We start from the raw sequence: 22946 nt of genomic DNA, 5'->3' as shown, positions 1-22946 counted from the left end.
TTCCCACAAGTCGACATCCGGTCGACTTTTCCAACTTAAGCTTTCAATTAAGAGACTAAGTATCTCAATTCACTCTAAACCCACTCTGGACCTGAACCAACCAACCGGGTAAGACATAATACAGTTGTAAAGCACAAAAGAAGCAGAAATGGGGAAACATGTCTATAACTCTCGAAACGACCGGCCGGGTCGTTACATCCTCCCCCTCTTAAACAAACGTTCATCCTCGAACGGATCTAGAAACATACCTGGAGTCTCAAATAGGTGTGGATATCTGAGCCGCATCTCCCGCTCGGTCTCCCAAGTGGCCTCCTCCACAGGCTAACCTCTCTATTGTACCTTCTCTGAAGCTATATCCTTTGACCTCAACTTCCGAACCTACCTCTCCAAAATGGCCATGGCTTGAATTACTGAAAAACTATGACGTCGAGATATTATACCATCCCGGTAAAGCCAATGTTGTGGAAGATGCTCTCAGCTGTAATTCAATGGGAAGCTTAATACATATTGAGGCAGGTAGAAAAGGGTTGACCAAAGAGCTTCACCAGCTAGCCAATATGAGAATCAGATTGTTGGATTCTGATGACGGAGGTGTTACTGTACATAATACGGCAGAATCATCTTTGGTAGCTGAGGTAAAAGCACAGCAATATGAAAATCCTACCTTAGTAAGATTGAGAGAGGTCATTCAGTAGTGTAAGATTACATCTTTCGAGATCGGAGGAGATGGGACACTAAGATACTAGGGCCAATTATGTGTGCCTAGTGTGGCAGGGTTGCGAGAGAAGATTATGATTAAGATTCATCAGTCCCAATATTCTATCCATTCCAGCTCGACAAAGATGCATCATGACGTTAAGAAGAAGTATTGGTGGGATAACATGAAGAAATCTATTGTACAATTTGTAGCCCAGTGTCCTAATTGTCAACAAGTAAAGACCGAGCATCAGAAACCCAGTGGATTGATTCATAATATAGAGATTCTGACCTGGAAATGGGAGGTGATTAATATGGACTTCATTATTGGATTACCTCACTCTTATCATAAGTTTGACTCCATCTGGGTGATAGTTGATCGACTTACAAAATCTGCCCATTTTCTGCCAGTTAAGACAACTTACACGGCTGAAGATTATGCGAAGTTGTATATCAAGGAGATTTTTAGGCTTCATGGTGTGCCGGTATCTATTATATCAGATCGAGGAGCTCAATTTACGGCTAACTTTTGGAGGTCTTTTCAAAAGGGTTTAGGCATACAAGTAAATCTCAGCACTGCATTCCATCCGCAAACTAACGGACAGGCTGAACGCACCATTCAGACGCTTGAATATATGCCACGAGCATGTGTTCTAGATTTCAAGGGGAATTGGGATGACCATCTGGCACTCATAGAATTTGCCTACAATAATAGCTACCATTCCAGTATTAAAATGGTCGCGTATTAGGCACTGTACGGGAGGAGATGTAGATCACCAGTTGGATGGTTCAAAGTCGGTGAGAGGGAATTATATGGGCCAGATTTTGTTCACCAAGCCATTAAGAAAGTGAAAGTGATACAAGAGCAATTGAGGACGGCACAAAGCAGGCAAAAGTCTTATTCTGATGTCCGACGTCGTGATATGGAATTTGAGGTTGTTGATTGGGTTTTCCTGAAGATATCACCAATGAAGGGTGTTATGCATTTTGGGAAGAAGGGTAAGTTGAGCCCGCGGTATATTGGGCCGTACATAATTCTTCGACGAATTAGACAAGTTGCTTATGAGTTAGAATTGCCTTCCGAATTAGAATTTCTCTACGTGGTATTCCATGTATCTATGTTGAGGAAATGTATTGGAGACCCTTCTCGAGTCGTCCCTATCAAAGATGTACAACTTACAGAGGATCTATCATATGATGAAGTGCCAGTGGATATATTAGATCGACAAGTCAGCAAGCAGAGAACAAAGGATGTAGCTTCCGTCAAAGTATTGTGGAGGAACAAGAATATAGAAGAAATTACATGGGAAGCAGAAGAGAAGATGAAGTCTAAATACCCTTACCTATTCCAGAGTGAAGATAACGAGGATGCCTGGGGAAAGCAGGACACAATTCAAGGTAAAACGACTCTATGAGGTAAGCAATAACTTGTGAATACTCTTTTTAATACAAAGTGGTAATATGCAGATAATGTACATATCCATAATGCTTTGTATAGTCTTGTAAGGCCATAGGTTGGGTTTAACTACTTGCAAGTTTGGCTAGTATCCATTTTATAGGGAATAATCAGCCGGAAATTTCTATCGGAATCCACGATGAGTTAGATTCCCCATAAACCCTTACATTCGAGGACGAATGTTCCTTAGGGGGGGAGGGTGTTACAACCCAAATTCGCGTACCTTAGATCATGCCGTAAGTTAGTCGACGTAAATCCAAGAAGAGATTATCTTTGATATGATAAGAAGTTAATCCTAATGGTCTTAAACTATACAAGGGTGTATAAGAGTGGTTAACAAGTATTAGAAGTTAAACGAATCAAGGATGTTGTAACACGTATTTTCGGGTAAAACTAGAGGTACTTAATTGTCCCAAGAGGTCACGTTTTAATGTATTTGAATCATATAATATCTGTATCATAAGTCTTGAAGTCAAGCGAGTTATCAAACAAAAGTCGACAAAAGTTGTTGCAACTTACGTTTATAATTTTACTTAAACTTTAGGTCAAGTGTTACAACGTTTTTCTCCCAATGTACTTGGAATTACGGGGTTATCTACCCACAAAATTGAATATCTATGAGTCTAGTTTCTAACGCATTAAACCGTTCGCCGATACGATCTGGGAATAGAGAGATATTCACGTTTTTACGAGACTGCGCCAAGCAGCTTTCTATGGGGCCCACAAAGGGGGTTTAAGACATATGGATATATATAAGATGCCTCAACCCCATTTTAAGTCATTTGTTTTCAGTATATTCAGACCTTAGAACCCTAAAAACATTCTCTCAAGGTTCTCTCATGATCCAAGACCCAAACAAAGGGCAAACAACACAAATCAAGTGTCGGGAATCCCGTGGCACTAGTAAGTTTCTTGTTCTTCTTGTTGTTGCTGATTTTGGTGTTGTTCCAGCCCGTGTGCGAGGTTGTTCTAAGTGTTTTATGTTCTGTAAATACTCCCTCAAGTTTTTAATATCAACCCTAGGTGATTTCAAGTCTTCTAAAGTAATTCTAGTGCCGAAAAACCCGAATTGATTGCTAGTTTCGCTTCCTTGTTCTTGTGGTAGAATTGGAGGGATATTTCGTGGACAATTAAGGTCAAATTGGAGTTGTTCTTCCCATTTAAAGTTAATGAACCTCTTACTCTACATGTACTTAAGATTATCCAAGTTTCGGCTAAGTCGTTGAAGCTAGAACTTGTGAAATATATATCGAAAGGCATGGTAGTAATATTGTTGTTTGGTGGACTGTTTTGGGAGGCTCAATATGATTATTGTTGATGTTGTTTGGGATGTTTGGTGATTGTCTTGACTTGTGGGAAGTCATATAAATAGGGGAAGTGCTGTCTGTTTCATCGTAAAATAGGTTGCGGTCGATACATAATAGTTACGACGCTTAAACGATAATGATAGTGTCATTTCTCTTATTGTTTACTAAGGAGTCGTGACATTTGCATAGCTTGAGGTTAGGCAGTATATACAAGGTATGTAAGGCTATCCCCTTCATTCTTTTGCATGACTCCGATTGTACATAATGTAATGAACGAGCTTCCAAAGATACTCTACTCTTAGAAGCTAGCAGTACTTACATTGCTTCCCTTCTTATGGAACGATTGATGTTGATGTTACTTCTCTTATTCTTATGTTATAAATGTTGTTGGTACTTCGTGATTCTTATAAGATTCTTGATGAAGAGTTAATCCTAATAACGTGTACAAAGGACCCCGACCTTACGTCACTCCGAAAGGTTCAAAATGTGATTCCAATGAGTCCAGCATGCATCATATATATGTATCTATTTTACTCTATTGAGCCGCGCTATAGTCAACCGGGTACGACACCTATTGTGCAACCACTGATTAGTTGAGTTTTACCGAGCTCCACGTGGTCAGGTACGATTCTACCGAGCCCTATGATGGCGGGGTACGTTTTACCGAGCCTATTACGGTCGGGTATGATATGATGATGGTGATGCCCACAGAGGCGTATGTTTTAAAAGTTTATGTATATATATGTATGTATCATGTATTTCATGTCAGTAGCCCTCACATGTACCCAGATGTCACAGGTTGTATATTCTCTATCCCTGTTTACATTATTGTTCTTACTTATGCTTTCCTGCCTTACATACTCAGTACTTTATTCGTACTGATGTCCTTTTTATTTATGGATGTTGCATGTCGTGCTGCAGGTCCTGATAGACGGGTAGACGCAGCTCCCCCACCACAGTAGGCTTTCCAGTTTAGCAGTTATTAGCGAGATCCCTTCTCCAGACTTGCCGTGGTCTTGGTATGCGTTTTTGTTATAGACATTATGGGTATGTCGGGGCCTTGTTCCGGCAATGTTGCAGCACTAATGTTCCTTAAGAGGCTCATAGACAGGTGTCGACTCGTGTATGGTTTGGAATTCCTTGTCAGCTGATTTTTGTTGTATAGTCTTTCATGGCAGCATGGTAGCTCATACCTTATATATAGTTTCTTGACAGTCTTGTCGTCCCATGTTATGTATGTTCATGCCATTATCTTTCATTGTTAGATGTTCATGATCCATGTCTACCATTTATATTGATCTTGTCGGCCCTTTAAGATAATAAGGAAGGTTAGATAAAATGTACGTTGGTGCTCGGCAAGTATGGCCCGGGTGCTAGTCATGACCCTCCAGTTGGGTCGTGACAAGTTCATTATGCGACCGCAGAACATGTCTGCGGGCCGCATAGTGACTGCAGACACAGACAGATTTTTGCCGGTTTTGGACTACAATTATGCGACCGATATGTTGTCCGCATATCGATTATGTGATCGCAGAATTTGTTCCGGAGCTCTATTTTTGGGTTTTTTAGACCCGACCCTACTTCGTTAAATACACACTTTGGGCCATTTTTGAGCGAGAATCTGACATTTTAGAGTTAGAGAGAGTGCCCTAGAGTTAGAAGGTGTTCCTCAATAATTGTTCTTTAATTCTTGCTCAAATTTTGGAAGATTAAGAAGGGAAACTCACTAGGTCTTCATCCTGCAGTTAAGATTCTACACCCTAACCCTCAATTTCGAATTTTGTCTAGAAATGGTTAATTAGCAAGATACTTTTTGGGCATGGGAATTGCCCATCTTACATGCATACGTTAGCAAAGGGTGTAGGAAGATTGTTGAGCTAAAAATGGTAAAGATTGAGTTGTGGGATGATAGAATCCTCCATAAAAGGACCTTGAAACCTTAATGCACACCTAGTATTTGCTAAAATGCTCAAATGAGCTAGAACCATGAGCATCTTCCTAATTTTGGTTCAATTTATTATATTTCTACAATAGATTGAAGTTGCTAAAAATTTCGAAACATTTTAGAGTTTAAGGAAGCTCCATTGAGGTATGTTGGCTAAACTTTCTCTCTTAGAATTGAATTCTTTAATGTTCCTGTGAGTTTCAAAGTATGGGTTACGTATTAAAATATTGTGGATTTGAATCGTATTTCAAATGAAAGCTAGTATGCCAAATCATGTGAGAAAATCTTAATATTCTTAAGACTCTTAATTGCTCATATGTGTACCTAAAGTTTTGATTGGAAATGTCTTATTATTGATAACCTATAAAGGTGGTTGGGAACGAAATAATTGAATTGGGGATATAGTGTGTGGCCAACGTGCCAGGAATTTAAGTTATGATTGTGACTAGTAGTTCAAATGATTTGAGATAATGCGATAAAGAATGTGAAATAAGCCTCGACTCGATTGTTTAAAAACGATTTCGAAAATAGAACTGCCTAAAGGCTTTTGTGCTCAATTCATGCCCATAAGTGGATGCTTCAACTAATGCTTTGCTTTATAAATATATCCATTGTGATTCGAGTTCTATATACTCATGTGTTGAAATTGTACATTGTCATTTCTGGGGAAGAGTATTGCAAGAGTAAATGGTGTATTGATTGTTTATTTTTATGTGTGTTTCTATTGTTGGTTGGTATGCCTCATTCTTTGGGAAGAAACCATTTGAGTTTGAAGTTCCCATTTCAAATGGATTTGAAGTATATGATTTATGAAATATTCTATATGCTGATATTTGATGGTGATCTTTGAAATTGAAAGAGGTGATAGCGTGGAATATGAAATACGACCATCGTGCTAGGAATAAAGAATCTTGTGAATGGCCAAATGAGCCAAGAAAATATTGTTGTTGTGAGTGACTGGAAATACTAATAAGAAATTATACAATGTGAAATATGTTGAGGTGAGTACAATTGTATTTATGTTACCTTTATGTGCAAATCAAATCAAAAAAAAATTTGGGAGCATCATTAGCAAAACCGAGTAAGGGTGGGTCATAAGGCCCATACCTGAAACTACACGTACCAGTGTAGGGGTGCAATGTGATTATTCCCCTTATTTGGGATGAAATTGGAACCTTTGAGAAATTGTGATATTATTCCCCTTAATTGGGATGAAACTGCTTACAATTGTGGATTGAAAAAGTCAACCCACATGGTATATGTGGGGAGGCGACCTAGCTGATCGGGTGGACATCGGACGCTATGTTGCACATGGTGGTACTACTCTTGGTAACAACTTTCTTTCACATCACTTGTCAAACCACATTGTTCGTGGGGAGATGGCCTAGCCGATCGTGCGTGATCGGACACCGTGCTAACAAAGACGGTGGTATATCAGTGCTAATGATCTCCCAACCAAAAATATTGTATATGAAGTTTGTATTTTGAAAATTATTATGTCTTTAACTGGACATTTGGATATTGTGACTTGCTGTTTCTATGTGTTGCCTATTCTTATATGGGCATTCTATTTTGAAAGAGGATTTTTAGCTATATATACTAGTGCTATTTGACAGTACTAACGTCTCTTTTGCCGGGGGCGCTGCATCTTTAATGGACGCAGGTGGTTCTACAGCATGCGGCATTGATCAGTAATGGCAGTGTACTCTTTTCAGCTGATTTGGTGAGCCCCACTTCATTTCGGGGTTATGTATCTTTTGTTTTCCATGTACTGTATTTTGAGGTATAGCCGGGGCCTTGTTGCCAGCATTTCCACATTACACTTCTATTGTACTTATAGGCTCCGTAGGCAGGTTGTGGGTTGTGGTTGGTGTTGGGAATTGAACTAGAAATGTTGGTATTTGGAAATCATGTTTTTCATTAATTCTATAAACTCGTAATATTTTGAAAATTATGATTGGAGCTGCTAATAGAATGAAAAGGAAGTTGTTAATAAAACCTTTTCAGTGTTTGATTAATGGAGTATATCTCCTCATTATTCATGGATGGGTTTGGGTAGAAAAAAATCTAATAGGCTTGCTCAGCCGGGTTCTCTCGGTTGAGCGTCGGTCGCGCTCCCCGAGTTTGGGGAGTGACAGGTTTATGGCGATTTTTCGTGGGTTTTTAAAGAAATTCATCGGGGTAAGTGATTCTAACTCGGATTTGGTTAATATATATATATATATATATATATATATATATATATATATATATATATATATATATATATATATATATATGAATATATAATTATTTTCATTATTCAATTAGTATTTTGAGATGGAAATTGGGAAAAATTATAGAACTTCATAAACTATAATTTTAGGATTCGAAGGTTAATCCGATGTCAGAATTTGATAATTTTTGTATGGTTGAACTCGTATCGGAACGGGTGTTTGGATTTCGTGAGTTTTTCTGAGATTCGAGACGTGGGACCCACTGTTAATATTTTTTAGATGAATTTTGGATTTTTATTCGAAAAATTAGTAATTTCATATGGAGTTAATTTCTACGATTCGTGTTGAGTATATTGAATTGTTTGTGACTAGATTTGAAGCTTTCGGACATCAATTCGCCATGCAAAGGTTTATTTAGAATCTTGAATTTGGTTGCGAACCGAAGTAAGTATCGTGGTTAACCTTGACTTGAGGGAATAGAACCCTTGAATTATTGTTACGTGAATTTCATGTGTAACGACGTATAAGCGAGGTGAGGAGTACCTATACGTCATCAAATTGATTGTTTGCACATTTATCTGGAAATCATAAATTATTTTAAATCATGAATTAATTATTATATTAATTATTTCTCTCATATTCACTGCTCAATATTATGCCTTGAATCCATGCTATATTTGCTACATGCTTATTTGATTAATGTGACTTAATTGTTACTTGACATTTAGAATACTAAATATTAAATTGTATATTTCCTCCTTAAATTCTACAATTTATTGCTACTTGTCATCACTTGTTTCTAAATAAATCATAATTATTATATGTTTGTTATCTTATAATTTCATATTAACTGTTGCATTTATTGGAATAATTTCTTTAATAAGAATTGGTAAATTATATTATTGAGGAACGGGTTGCATAACGCAACAGAAATAAAAGTGAATATATTGGAGGAGCGGGTTGTACGCCGCAACAGAATTGATTGAAAAGATATATTGAGGATCGGGTTACACGCCGCAACAGAATTAAATGAAAAAGAATATATTGTGGGATCGGGTTGCACGCAGCAACGGAACTGAATATGAATATATTGTGGGATCGGGTTGCACGCTGCAACGGAAAGTGATTTTAGTAATAATTGGTTATGACTGCCTAGTTGGCTTGATTATTGATAAGATTTACCGGTTTAATTTCTATTCATGTTATCCTATATTGTTGCTATTATTATTATTATTGCGTACAGGTTAATGTAAGTGACCTGCCTTAGCCTCGTCACTACTTCGTCGAGGTTACACTCGGCACTTACTGGGTACATGGGGTTGGTTGTACTCATACTACACTCTACACTTCTTGTGCAGATACCGAAGTTGGTCTCAGCGGTGTATAGTAGATTTTCTCGGATTCAGCTATCCACGGGAGACTTAAGGTATAGCTGCATGGCATTCGCAGCTCTGAAGTCCCCATCTACTTTATTTTAGCTGTGTATTTCTGTCAGACAACTTTATTTTCATTCAGACCCTTATTTATATTATTCTAGTAGTTCATGCACTTGTGACATCAGTTCTGGGATGGTATTTAGACATCGCTATTATTATGGTTTACTCACTTTATTTCAGATTTTATTTCAGTTATTAGTTTCTTTATTATTAATTAAATTAAATTGTTAAAAAATGGTTAAAATTATTCTAATATTGGCTTGCCTAGCAAGTGAAATGTTAGGCGCTATCACGGTCCCGAAGGTGGGAATTTCGGGTCGTGACAACCATAAACCCTGCAAGTGGCTTTGAGGACAACTTTACTGCCTCAATTCATTTTACCGGAAGAGTTAGCTCCTTTAGCATGTTAGTTTGGAGATTAGATGATTCACCTTCATCTTTCTTCCTTTTAGGGACATATTGGAGCGTAGGAGTTACTTTCTTGCCATAAGATGCAATATCCCTTCTACAAGATTTATTCGAGTTAGGTTGTACCTCTTCAGTAACAGCTTTGGCTCTACCAGCAGTCACCTCAGCTCTTTGAGTTGTGGGCTCGTCATTCTTGCTTTTCATGAGATCATTAGCTTTTAGCTCATTCACAACGCGGTTCTTCAAGTAGAATTTTGCATCGGCAAAATGTGACTTAGCCTCGATGAATGGCTCATCATCAACAACTATCTTCTTCTCGACTTCACCCTCGTAGTATTTTAAACATTGATGGTAGGTAGATGGAACTACTTTATTATCATGTATCTAAGGCCTTCCAAGCAAGACGTTATATGAAGTCTTTGCATCGATCACATGCAGCCATGCACGTGATTGCATATCTTCAAAGGTGATTCTCATCCTGATAGCACATATGGCTCTTATCCCCCCTTGGTTGACTCCTTGAATCATCGCACGACTTTCCGAGAGTTTGTTCATGGGAATGCCAAGTTCTTTCGTAATGCGAATTGGCAAGATGTTCACTGAGGATCCTCTATCAACCAAAATCTGATTTACCCTTTCATCGCGCATATAGCCAACCAGGTACAATGGGCGGTTATGAGGAGTGTCACCTAGTAGAAGATCGCCATTTGTGAATGTAACTTTTTTCTCACAAATATTAACTTCTTGAGTAATGGACTCAATGAGCTTTTCTGAAGATGGTGTCGATAGTAGGTCATCAATCTTTTCTTCCCCTTTGTCAGCATAGAAACAAGAGGCATCAATACCCTCATGGGAATTCTTCATGCGGAACCAACTTGGTAAGAATTCCTCCAAGGTAACTGGATGTCGTGGATTTTGAGGATGGTGCACCTCCATTTTTTCTTTCTTTAAATGCTTAACTGGATTCCATCTCCTTGGTCTTTTCATCATCCTTTTTCTTGTTGGTTATTCTATTGATTCTTTTCATGGGCTCCTTTTGTGGCGACTACGGCGAGTCATCAACGCCCAACCCTCATTATCATCATGGTCATCTACTTTGACTTTGTTATTCTCCAGTAATTCTTCATCTTTGATTTCTTTTAAACTGCATAGCTCATCTAGACTGAATGAGCCAAAGGTGATAGAGACTTGGTTCGCACTTGCCTTCTCATCTTCGAGCACAATCTTCTTTTCACGGGCCAAGTCCATAACTTTGTCCTTGAAGACAAAACACCTCTCCAGAGTGTGGCTCACGAGTCGATGGTATTTGTAGTAATTTGGGTCATTTGTTTTACCAGCTTCATTTGGCCGCTTCATCTCCGGAAGCTCAATGAGATTTAACTCGAGGAGTTCTTCAAAAATTGCTAGCACATCAGAATCCAGAAATGGGTACTCCTTATCTTGCATTTCTTTTAGAGTCAACTTCCCACTTCGTTTATCTTGAAAAGAAGTGGATTTTGTACTCTGCTTCTTGCTCACCTTCGTTGTGAACTTCAGAGGTGATGTGTTGACATTCATAGCTTCTTTGTTTTCATATTTGGGTGCAAACTTGCTCCATTTTCTGACTTCTTGATTATCGTTCCCTTTGCAAGGCTCATAGATATGCAGCCTTTCATTTCCAGCGGAGGCCATGCTTAACTCCATGTCATGGGCACGAGTCGCAAGTTCTTCAAATATGTTTGGCTTGATACCTTGCAAGATGTAGCGGAGTCCTCAATGCATGCCTTGGATTCACATCTCAATGCCAGAAGCTTCACTAAGCCTGTCTTTGTAGTTGAGGCTTGCATTCCTCCAATGATTGATAAGGTCGATAACTGGTTCACCCTTCTGTTGACGAGTATTTATAAGCTCTACCATGCTCACAGCGCCTTGTGCTATAAAAGCGATTAAGGAACTCTTGCTCTAGTTGATCCCAGCTATCAATAGATCTTGCCTCAAGGTCTGTATACCAATCAAAAGTATTTTCTTTTAGCGAGCGGACGAACTGCTTGACAAGGTAATCTCCATAAGTCTCGGCTTTGTTGCACGTTTCAATGAAGTGCGTTACGTGTTGCTTTGGAATACCTTTACCATCAAACTGTTGAAACTTTGGAGGTTGATAGCCAGCAGACATCTTCAACATATCAATCCTTGTAGTATACAGCTTTGCGTATGTAAGAGAAGACTTGGTATCAACTTCATACTTGCTTTCAATAGCTCCTTCAATGAACTCCTTTAGTTGATCGATTGGAATCATCCCTTCAGATGAGGCAGGGATAGCCTTAGCGGATGCAACTTATCTTGGGGGAGAATTAATCTATGGGAGCTTACCAGGTGCATGGGTGGATTCTTCTTCCATCAAGATTCCCACCCTATATGTTAACTTGTCAATTATAGCATCTTGATTTTGCATGCACTTAATCAAGACAACGATTTCTTCCGTCAAGTTTGCCAACTTCTCCTCCACAGATGAAGTATTTGTCACCATGGCTTGCATGATTGTTATGGACGATGGAGAGTAGCATGGATTGTCACACAGATTGATCCTTGATTGGCTCATGTTATGCGGTGTAAGTGGAGATGATCCATCACTTGAAGCATCATCACCTTCCTTCACGGCAGAGTACTTAGATCCCGAGAGGTCAAGCAGAGCAAGTGTTTTCTTAATCTTTTCAGCAACATCGCTTCCTCTTTCAAGTGCATTTGTGGAAGATCTTGCTCCTTTTGAGGATGAAGATCCGAAAATAGGGGTTGATGCGGACGATACTTAGAGTTCTTCTTATCCTAAAGAGCTTGACTTGCTCCTTATAGTTGGTCCAAAGATTCCAAAGGTAACATTGAGGATGCTTTCTAAATAAGCGTAGAACCTGGAATTAGCAGCTTTGGGGGAAGTTGATCTAGGGTTGATTTTCTTTGAAGCCATTTCGATTTTCTTAAACTTTGGTGATTGAAAAGTTGATATGAGAGGTAGAGATAGTCCCACTGGGCATGCTAGAACTTGTAAACAATAAATTTGCGTCAAGAAAATAATCGAGACTGAAAAATATTACAACAATCATAGTATTTGATTTTAAATAATTTGAGTGTACAATCTCTATGAATCCTCTGATTTTTCTTTCCAATAGTAAATAATTTCAAGGGATCTTGAGCTTGATCTTGAATATATAGTTGTTTCCACGAACGATGATTTTTTCAACTAGCAAGAACTTTGATTTGAACTTGTACTCCTTGAATCTTGATTTGTTCTTTGTTCTTGAGCTTGAGCTTGATTGCTTGAACTTGAACTTGATTTGTTCTTAGTTCTTGAGCTTGAACTTGATGTGTTCTTTGTTCTTGAGCTTGAACCTGATTGCTTGAACTTGAACTTGATTGCTTGAACTTGAACTTGATTGCCTGAAGCTTGAAATTTGTGGAGAAATTTGCAGTGTTTGATCCACGAGCTCTTTCTTGCTTCTTGTTATAACTTGTGGTGTCTTTTCTGATTTAAACCCTATTTATAGTTGTGGAAGGTAAGATTTATGATAAGAACAAACTCTTTCTGACCAATCAAATTGAAGTGTGACAAGACCGCATTAGATTGGCCAGAACATGTCACTTGCACATGTGGCGCAGTTTCATTGGCCATTATATTTTAATTGGCATGTCTTGTAATTTTGACATGTGGCACGATCCTATTGGCTATTCTGTTTGATTTGGCGTGCCACATCATTTGACACGTGGCACCAAACTGGACCTCTAAGAAGAAGACATATTGGGCTTAATGAAGTGGGCTCATTATTTGTAGTCCAACTAAATGGGCTAGCCCAGTCAATATTATTGGACTTAAGTAATTGATCCAATTAAATTAGCCATAATATTTATTTGCATTAATATATTTAAAATATAGTCCAAATTATTTTATTGAATTTAAATCCAATAAATTTTGCTTGCCTACACTACTGTTTGAAATAAAAGTAAACAGTAAAGACAGAATAGAAGGGGACTTCAGGGACAGCGAACACCAGCAGCTCTACCTCAGGTCTCCTCAGTAAATCGATCCGGGCAAAAACTCATCTACACGCCGATGGGACCAATACCGGGATCTGCACAAGAAGTGCAGAAGTGTAGTATGAGTACAACCGATCCCATATACTCTGTAAGTGCCGAGCCTAACCTCGACAAAGTAGTATCGAGGTTATGACAAAACACTCATAATAAACTGGTACGAATAATAATTAACAAAATACTGAAATATAGACAAAGCAGTAAACTCAAATTGATGATTCAGTTTGTTCTTCGTGATACTTGGAAGTTATGTTTCAAATTTGAGCTCATTTAGAGTTAATTTGAGTGTTGAATGATCATGTGTTGGATTGATAAAATTCGAAGTACAAATTTTTATTTTTAAGTAATTTACACTTCAGACTAAAATGTCTTACGTATATGCAGAAAATTGACTGCATGCAAAAAATTTGGCTCCACTTAAGATCTTTTTTATGTGTGAAATGCAAGCAATTTCTTTTGATGCACTTAAGACAATTTAGTCTGAAGTTACAACATATGATTGTGACTTCTCAACTTCGAAGAAAATTTGTAACTTCAGACGCTAATTGTGATACCTCAATCACTTACGTCTCAAGTTGTGTCCAAAGTGGATAAAATTATTTAAAAAACTAAACTTAGGATACAACTTAAACAGGGCCCCAAAATCGGATATTTCATCACGCTCCCTTTTACCAACAGCATATATCAAGGTTCCTTGTGGCAACCCGGAGTCATTTTTTGCCAATTAAGGTTGGTTTTAAGTTTTACATGCTGATAGCTTAAAAATAATTATACTCCATGTTCTTTAAAAAGCATGCAAAGTAACTTGTTATAATTGATTGCTAATCTATTAATTAAGTAAACAATTTTAATAGGACAAATTATAGCAAAAATAAGGCAGAAACTTTTGGTCTTTGGGGCAGGTCACTTGACCAATAGGCAAATTTTCAAGTTCAAAAGTCAAAAGTTTTGTCCATATTATAGAACTTGTCAAAGTTGAAATTTTGCTCCTTGATCAAGTGACCTGCTCCAAAGGTTAAAAGTTCAAAATCAGCTCCTTCCAAGATCATTATTGTCATTAATCGCAAATTATAGTGCAGACTTAAACTCTCTACCCTATTAACACGTGTAACTTAAAATCAGCACGACGAGGGGCAACAATTAAGTTAGACCCATCATTTCCCTTCAATAGAAAGTCCCACTATACTTGTAAATTCACTGTTTTTTAAAGTTACCAATTAGTAATCAAGGACTATCAAGACTCTAGGGTTCCCAATAATTCAATAAAGGATAGCTAGTATCCAGGAAACATCCGTTGCATTGGTACTATATAGTAGGTTTGATTCAATAACTAATAATGTATGTGCTGGATATAAAATTATTGCTTTAATTGTTGTTTTCCTTCAAAGATTGTTCATCACGTCCCACCACATCATGTTTTTATTCACAACTTTTTGCCTTAACTGGAAAAAGAAGTGGCTAACTCAACACTCTTTCGTGGAATAGATGTGAACTTATACATAGTTGGAGTTCAAAGTAATTAGTGTGCTTGCAACCCTGTTAATTTGACTCTGGTTAAACTTATGACATTAGACAAAAAGATATGCAAACAAATTTCAATAACAGGATAAGTTGCTATATAAAATTTATATTTTCTGGATAAGTAATGTATAAATTGGTTGAAAGGTGAGAGTTATACGCTGGATAGAGATTTGGTATGGTCATACATGAAAAAGGCATATCCAAATTTGTTTAATATCACATTTGTTTCCCCTTTATACTGGAATGAGACATTGGCTTTTATCACTAACGGGTATTACTGTTTTTTTGTAAAAGTGGGAGAAGAGTGAAGACTCCATAATAGTAAATTGGACAAGTGTCTGTGATTTCTCACACCCACTTTAAGCAAACAGTTCAAATCCTAGTATAGATCAAGTACGAGTATGGACTTCAATCATAATTATAAACGAAAAAAACTATGGAATAGAAATAGCTTCAAAATTTAATGTTAGATGAGTTTTTATAACAATATCAAATTCTGATTTCACGGTTAAATATTCACAAATATTTAATGAGATTTCTTAACACATGCATGATCTAGGCAGAAGCTACTGAATTCCTATAAACCCATAACTTTTGATCAAGATCCGCCACTGTGAACCAATAGAGAGTTTTGTTTTTTTACGTGTGTGCTAATTTTTTGTCAGCATAATTTCTTGAAAACGTTTTTCTTGAGCCGAAAATCTATTAGAAATAGCTTTTCTATCTCTCACAAGGTAGGAGTAGGGGTGGCAAGTGGGCCGGTCCGAGCCCTAAACGGGTCAAGTGGGCTGGTCTCGTGGGTCGCGGTCCCGGTCCTTAAATAAACGGGCTTAGCGGTCCCGGACTAAACGATCTTTTTGTAGAAATCGGCCCGAGACCAGGCCCACGAACTCATGGTCCCGGGCTAAACAGGTTGGGCCCGCGTGCTAAGGGGGCTAAGTGAACCCAACGGCTAAGTTGTAATTTTAAAAAAAATATTAAATAGAAATTAGAGACAAAAAGATGTTAAAAAAATATCTAGGGCAATGCCTTGTAAATTTATTACAGAATTGTGACCTAATTTTTTAAATTCAAATTCAAAGATAAAAATATTATAAAAAGATATTTAAAGTAATGCCTTATAATTTTATTATAGCAATAAAAAATATAGCAATATCTTTGACTATTTTTTGGAATAAAGTAAGCAATAGTAGCAAGTATAGAAGAAAATTAGAGAGAGATTGTAATAGATTGATATTGATTTTGTAAGAAAATGAAAGAGTCAGGGGGTATTTAAGTTGAAAATAAAGAAAAAGTGTAATTATAAAAAGATTTAGAGATTAAAACTAAGTTAGGGTAAAATGGCTATTTTTTAAATAGCCAACGGCTATTATTTAAAGCCCAGCAACTCTTTTTTAAATAGCCAAACGGCTAGTATTGTTTTTTAAAAATATTCGTTGGGACCGTCCCGATCCCTTGGCAGACCAAATTGGCCCGGTCCTAACTGTTCCTACGTAAGAACCGGCCCACGAGACCGGCCCAAGACCACCTCTAGTGGTCCTACTGGTCCCGGCCCACTTAGCGTGAAATAGTACGGGCTAACCAATTTTCGGATTGGTAATTGAAAAATAGTTAGCGTTCTCAAAGTCATTGAAAAATAGTCACTATTTTGCTACAATACGGACCGGTCCAGCATAATATACTGGAGATTGGTGTACCTGTGAATGAACTTCCAGCATATTATGCTGGAACTCCAATACGCGGAAAGTTCGAGCATAATATACTGGAGATTGGAACACCTATGTGTGAACTTCCATCATATTATGTTGGACCGGTATATTATACTGGAACTCCAGTATATTATGTTGGAATATTTTTCGGATTTTGAACAGTGTTTTCGTTCAGATTTATCTTTACATGAAAAGTGGCTAAATTTCGATTATATTTGAAACTGTGACAATTTTTTAATTACCACTTGTAAATCTGACTATTTTTTAATTTCTCCCCCACTTAGCCCGCGGGCCCGAACCGACTTACTTGTCACCCTTAAGTAGGATAAGGTTTGCGTTTATCTCACTCTCCATACAACCCACTTTTAAAATCACACTGAATATAGTATTAATTATAGTTATGATCGTTGTTGATGTATATATATAATAGGTGTTAGACGCAATAAATTTGCTCAAACTCACAGCGGCTGGGGGGAGGGGGGGGGGGGGGTGTACTCCATATAAATAAAAGAACTCAAAGCATGCCCATGTGAAACAAGTTCTGAAGTCCGGAAAGCACTTGGTTTTTCTACAAGTACAAAATATACAAAAGGGGGTTTTAGGTGGGGATGGGCATTAATACTTGATTGCTTTCTTCATCATATACATGCATGGGCATTATATTGGTCCCCTACCCCCTCCCTCTCTTTAATTTCCATTTGTTTCACTTTTAGTTCGTGAGTTGACAAAACTAGAATAAAGAGTTGCAAGAAAGTGGGAAAAAAAAAAAAGCAACGTTTAACTTAGATCTCGGGCGTTTTTCTTGGATCTTATTATAGATCTCCATGTTTGTTAGATCTCTAGGGGAACTCTTTTTTGATAGTACACCTCCATATTTATTGCATAAATATCAGTAAATTATTTCTTCTAGAAATGCACAAACATAACAAAAAATATCATCCACTTGCAGAGTTAATATGTGAGAAAGGAAAGTCATGAGGCTAGAGGTTTTAGGGACCATTTAGGTAATTGACTACACAATAGAGGACCACTTCCTAATTTGGGGGTTGTTAAATTTGGAGAACATAATTTATTGTATTTTAGAATTACTACGTTTTGGCTAAGAATCTTCTTATCTGATAATTCCCGAATGACCAAATAAATGGTTCTAATTGCCGTAAATGATCAAGTCCCTTGTATTTCTGTTGCTATACTTAAATTTAAGTTAAAGGAAAATGAAGAAAGCAAGAGGGTCAGCGATCTTCCCCTTTTTGTTCTTTTTCTATTACATTGGGAATCAAAAAATAAAGAGTGACAAACAAAGTGAGATAAATTAATTAGTGTGTGTATATATATATATATATATATGTGTGTGTGTGGGGACTATTCTGTTCGAAACTCCCGGCTATGGGGAGTCCATTAGAGCTGAATTCTGGATTAAATCCAATCTTTTTTTCTCTTCTACCACCCAAAAGTCTCCTCATGAACATATGTTTAATGTGTTTGAGAATTAAATTAGACCTGCTTCAATAGTCCAACGAAGTTGGAAAACAAAAGGGGGATATTGACGGGTATTCTAGATGCAGTGGCGAAGTCAGGAAATTCAATAAGTATGTTCAAATTTTGAACACCTTTTGATAGTGGTTATGCAAGGATGTTCAAAGTCTATTTTTTATCAATAATAAATAATATTCTACTCTATACACAATATAATTTTTTGACGAAGAGTAGTCAATACATAGTTTCGCCTAGATGTATAGTTATTGAAAATATTGTTTTCCAGGAATCATTTTGATCACAAGAGAGCTACTTATTATTCCCACTTTAAAGATCCACAAAGATGTAACAAGAAAAAGGGAATCTTAAATTCCTACAAACGGCTACTTGGGTAGTACTTAAATTGTGGCACAAAATTTGATCACCAGCAATATTTATGGGAGATAAATACTAAGATGTACTTTCTACACGCCCCTAATTAGGGAAGTGGCACATTAATATGGTTATTGTTACACGGCATTTTCAATAAAAATAGGCAAAAATTAGCAAATGCCGAACAACCAACCGGCCGAGTTGCTAGTCCAAAATAGTAGTATAAGATTAAGCACCACCAACCACACTTATTTATAGAAGATGCAAATAAATTTCTCATAAGCAATTATGTTATGACGAGGAAGAAGCAACCCGTAATGATCAGAAGAAAAAAATAATCGAGTTGGTCGCACAAATAATCATATCATTCTCGACCAAATAGGCAGTTAGCACTAATTTACCTATGTATAGGGAAATTGGGTGCCCCCTCCTTTCTTCATTATGAAGATTGAGATGTGAAGACTCTTTGTTAATGCATATATGCTGCTTCTCCATTTTCTAGTCACATTGGAAGAAAAGAATTCACGCCCCATACACATTGATGTATATATTTCCATGTTAAGTATAGCTGATAGTATAACTTTTCAGAATAAGGTAATGTACACAGATTGATAGATTTCAAAAGGCATAATATATCGATAACCTTTAAACTAGTTAGTAGTATATTTTTCATTTAGACACTCGAGATAAAACTTGTTTCAATTAACCACCTTGATAAAGTGTTCCTATTAGACATTTCGCTAGAGACTTTCTACTAGCATATTCTCAAATATCATACCAAGCTCAAATAGAAATAAGGAGTATCTTAATTCTTTCGATCTAGACAATGGTGATAAGAGGCGGATCCAGGATTCAAAGTTTATAGGTTCAACACTTTAAGGTTTTTAGTATTGAACCCATTATATTCTTAAAGCTATGGGGTCAGATCTACTATTTGTTCCAATTTTAGTAAAATTTTACACATAAATTTATATTTCGCATCAAAAATTATGAGTTCAGTTGAACCCGGTTCTTTTACCTTGCATCCGCCCCCGGTAAAAGTAAGATGCAGATGGTGTTAAGGGTGTTGATCTAAACAAATATAAGGCTGGGGTCTAGGGGTTTGTTTGGGCTATGTGAGGTTGGGGTAGGGAAGGCCCACATAAACTGTTTCCACTTTAGGAAAATGAGCTCAAGATGAATAACAAGCTCAGGACCCACTTCCCCCTTCCAATTATAGGAAGCCTTCATCTTTGTAACCCCAACTCCAAGTCCAAGAATTGTCTGATGGACGTATTCGAGTAGGGTTTTTGTGTGGTGGCTATAAATTAGTGAACTAACCCTTCCATTCTAAGCAAATTGGGCTGACCTAATGGTGCACCTCTTCATAGTAATAATAGCAGTAGCGTATGCAAGAATTTTTTAAGTAATGTCATAATTTGAAAAAGTGAACAAATGAATAAATTACCATTTTAACAAGCGGTGTAATTCTTTATATTTATTTTTAATATTTTTATTTTTCTTATACATATATATCTAGTAAAAAAAATTAAATGAAGTGGTGTCCAGTGACACCGGATGTAACAAGGTGAATACGCCCTGAGCACGGCTAACCACATTTTAGTCTTGGAATTTCATGGAGTTGCAAAATAACACAGATAAAAAAACTCCATAATAATGATCATAAAAAAAAATTTGACTAGATTTCCTTTATCTCTCCTCATGATGAGTGTAATTTCTGATGAAAACCTTTTTTAAAAGAAAGTATGGGCCATTTATTAGAGCGAGGATAGATTTTAAAAAAAACAATGTCTTATTGGGTTTTTAATATATGTAAAGTTAGCTCACCCAAGCCTCGGGGAACAACTTTTTTAGGTTGATGACTAATTTTGGAAGTGAAACACAAACCAGTAAAGGGTCCATTTTCCTTCTAAATACCATGAAATGTCCTTGAGGCCTCAAATTACCCTTTTTATCTATGCATTTCTAAGAATTCCTACCAAGCAGAAAAGAACTTCTTAACTTGTTTACACTTTCATTTACTACCTCTGCACATAAGAATCACATGCCATGGAAATTTGGGTTAAACTTCAAGGTTCTTCGTTCGCAACTCTTTATCTATATAGGAATTTTGAAATCTATACTAGGCTTATGATACCGTTTATCCGGAATTTTAGCCAGTAATTAAGCTTGCACAAAAACCAAATGTAAAAATTTTCTTGTCTCACACATAATGGAAAACTATACAAGGCGAAAAAAGAATAGCGACAAACATCATTAACAAAAAGTCTAAACTCCTGTTTGGTCATAGATTTTGGCTTCATTTTTTTAAAATTTTTTGAAAAGATTATTTGTTTATAAAATATAATGATGTTTTGGGGAAAACAATTTCAAAAAATTTCAAGTTCCCTTCAAGTTAATTTAGGTGAATTTTTGGGTAAACTTTTTCTTCCCTTCACAAAAAATTCAAGTTTTTTTTTCAAATAAAATGCATGTCCAAATACAACTTCAACGTCCAAAAATTATTGACGAGCGTAAAACACAACACGAAATTGATGCTCGCTAATCAAAGATAATATAATAAAATTATCGCCTCCATAGGAATTGGATTTAAACAATGCACAAGTAATTTCTAGCTTACCGCTATTCAGGATGACCAAAGCTTGATTTGTAATGATTATGAACTACGTTTAACTACTAAAATAAAGCATTTGACAATTGACAGCAAGGAGTTAGAGATTCGCATAATCGGTTTCTTATCATTGTGAGGAATAATAGTTTGACAGGATAGGTGCAAGATAGCTATTCGGAATTTAACTCTAGTTTAATTCACAGTTCTAATGATTCTCACGAATTCACTCGATGATTAGTTAAAACGTGTAGTCAAGACTCCTCTCTCGATTAAATCTTAACTCTACGAGGTGAACTAATGTAAGCACTATGAATTGTGCAAGCATGCGTTAATGGATTGGACCTTAGGAAAACGTCTCTCGAATATTCTCCTAACTTGATTTAATCAACAATTCAACAAGCCCTTTCGATTACTTAAGAGAATCATTGAATTAAATCAAACAAAAGAATACAAAGATAATCACCACGATATTCCTCTTTCGATTAAATAAATTGATGAATAAAGTTGGAATAATTCAAAACTCCATAAACGAATTCAAGCACGAACTAGAGTTAAAATCCACAAATATTTATCAACACACCATATCCATCAAACCTAAGGTAAACTGCTCCATAATCATGGAGGAAGTCATCACAAATATAATTAAAGAATAATAAAGCATCAATCTAACGTTACAATCCAAACTCTCGTATTGAATTGATGGAAAGATGATGAAATTCTGTGTCTTGTACCCTCCAATGCTCTTCCAAAGGTTCCAAGGTCAAAAGTCCCTTGAAAAATATCTTTTTGGTGTATTTATACCCTGTAGGAGTGGGCCCAGGCGAAATTACCTTTTCAAAGCCGAAACATGACAAATACTCTAATAAAAATTACACAGGCGCGCTAGGGAAGTTCAGAGAGCATGTTCTGACGGGCAGCAGCAGAAATACACTGTCGTGCCGCCCCATGCGGCACGGCGGTGAAGGTTTTCCAGAGTGTTTCGTTTGTCTCGTGTTTTGACATCCAAACTTGGCTTCCGACCCCTGAACGCGATCCCGATTTAATCTCTTGGGCTTTTACTCGGATTTCAAAGATTCAACTTGTTCAATTTAGCTCTTTTTAACTCGAAATCACTTCGTACAAGGCATAAAATACATAATAAGTGCAATACACTAACATTTAATCTCAAACACAAGTAATATGCAGTAATTAGAGTGCAAACTATGACTAAAACACGTGATTCTAGCCTACCATCAACACTCCACACTTAAACCATTGCTCGTCCTCGAGCAATCATACTGCATTTTCCATAGAGACGACCTTCTCATCAGACAACTTCCCTAATGCATCATGCTAAGACTATTGAAAATAGACTAAGCGCTATATCATAACATCCTCGCCTCAAGACTCGACTCAAAAATACCACGTATTTTTTACAACATGCTCACTTACTCTAACACAGAGGTCAAAGAATTCACCTTACCTTCGTAAATCATGTTCCCTTATACAAACAATAGAGAGTAGTTCCACACATAATAAATTCAAGAACAAAGAGGAACTCGAGATAGAAAAAATTCACTCACTCTCAGAATTAAGATTCATCTGTCATAGAAGACGTACCATAGGCTTGCCCGTAGTGTGATACTCTACTAATTGAGCTCATTCAGTCAAAGATCAAGTAGTACTTTATTTTATTTGTAATGTAGGCTGCGGGACGGGTAGGATATATTTCGATATAGTGACTACACCTCC

The 22946-nt window shown here is 36.9% G+C and overlaps 1 protein-coding gene across 1 annotated transcript; it reads left to right on the top strand.

Annotated features, from left to right (window-relative positions):
- The first annotated feature begins 488 nt into the window (after nt 1-488).
- Nucleotides 489-2111, top strand: LOC138905624 (uncharacterized). The gene is made up of 2 exons (XM_070194145.1): nt 489-635; nt 1446-2111. The coding sequence occupies exons 1-2, from the start codon at nt 489-491 to the stop codon at nt 2109-2111; spliced, it is 813 nt and encodes a 270-aa protein (XP_070050246.1).
- Nucleotides 2112-22946: the final 20835 nt, after the last annotated feature.

This window comes from Nicotiana tomentosiformis, chromosome 2 (genome assembly GCF_000390325.3).
Source record: "Nicotiana tomentosiformis chromosome 2, ASM39032v3, whole genome shotgun sequence".
NCBI lineage: Eukaryota > Viridiplantae > Streptophyta > Magnoliopsida > Solanales > Solanaceae > Nicotiana > Nicotiana tomentosiformis.
This window is presented reverse-complemented; position numbering and strand designations above follow the sequence as displayed.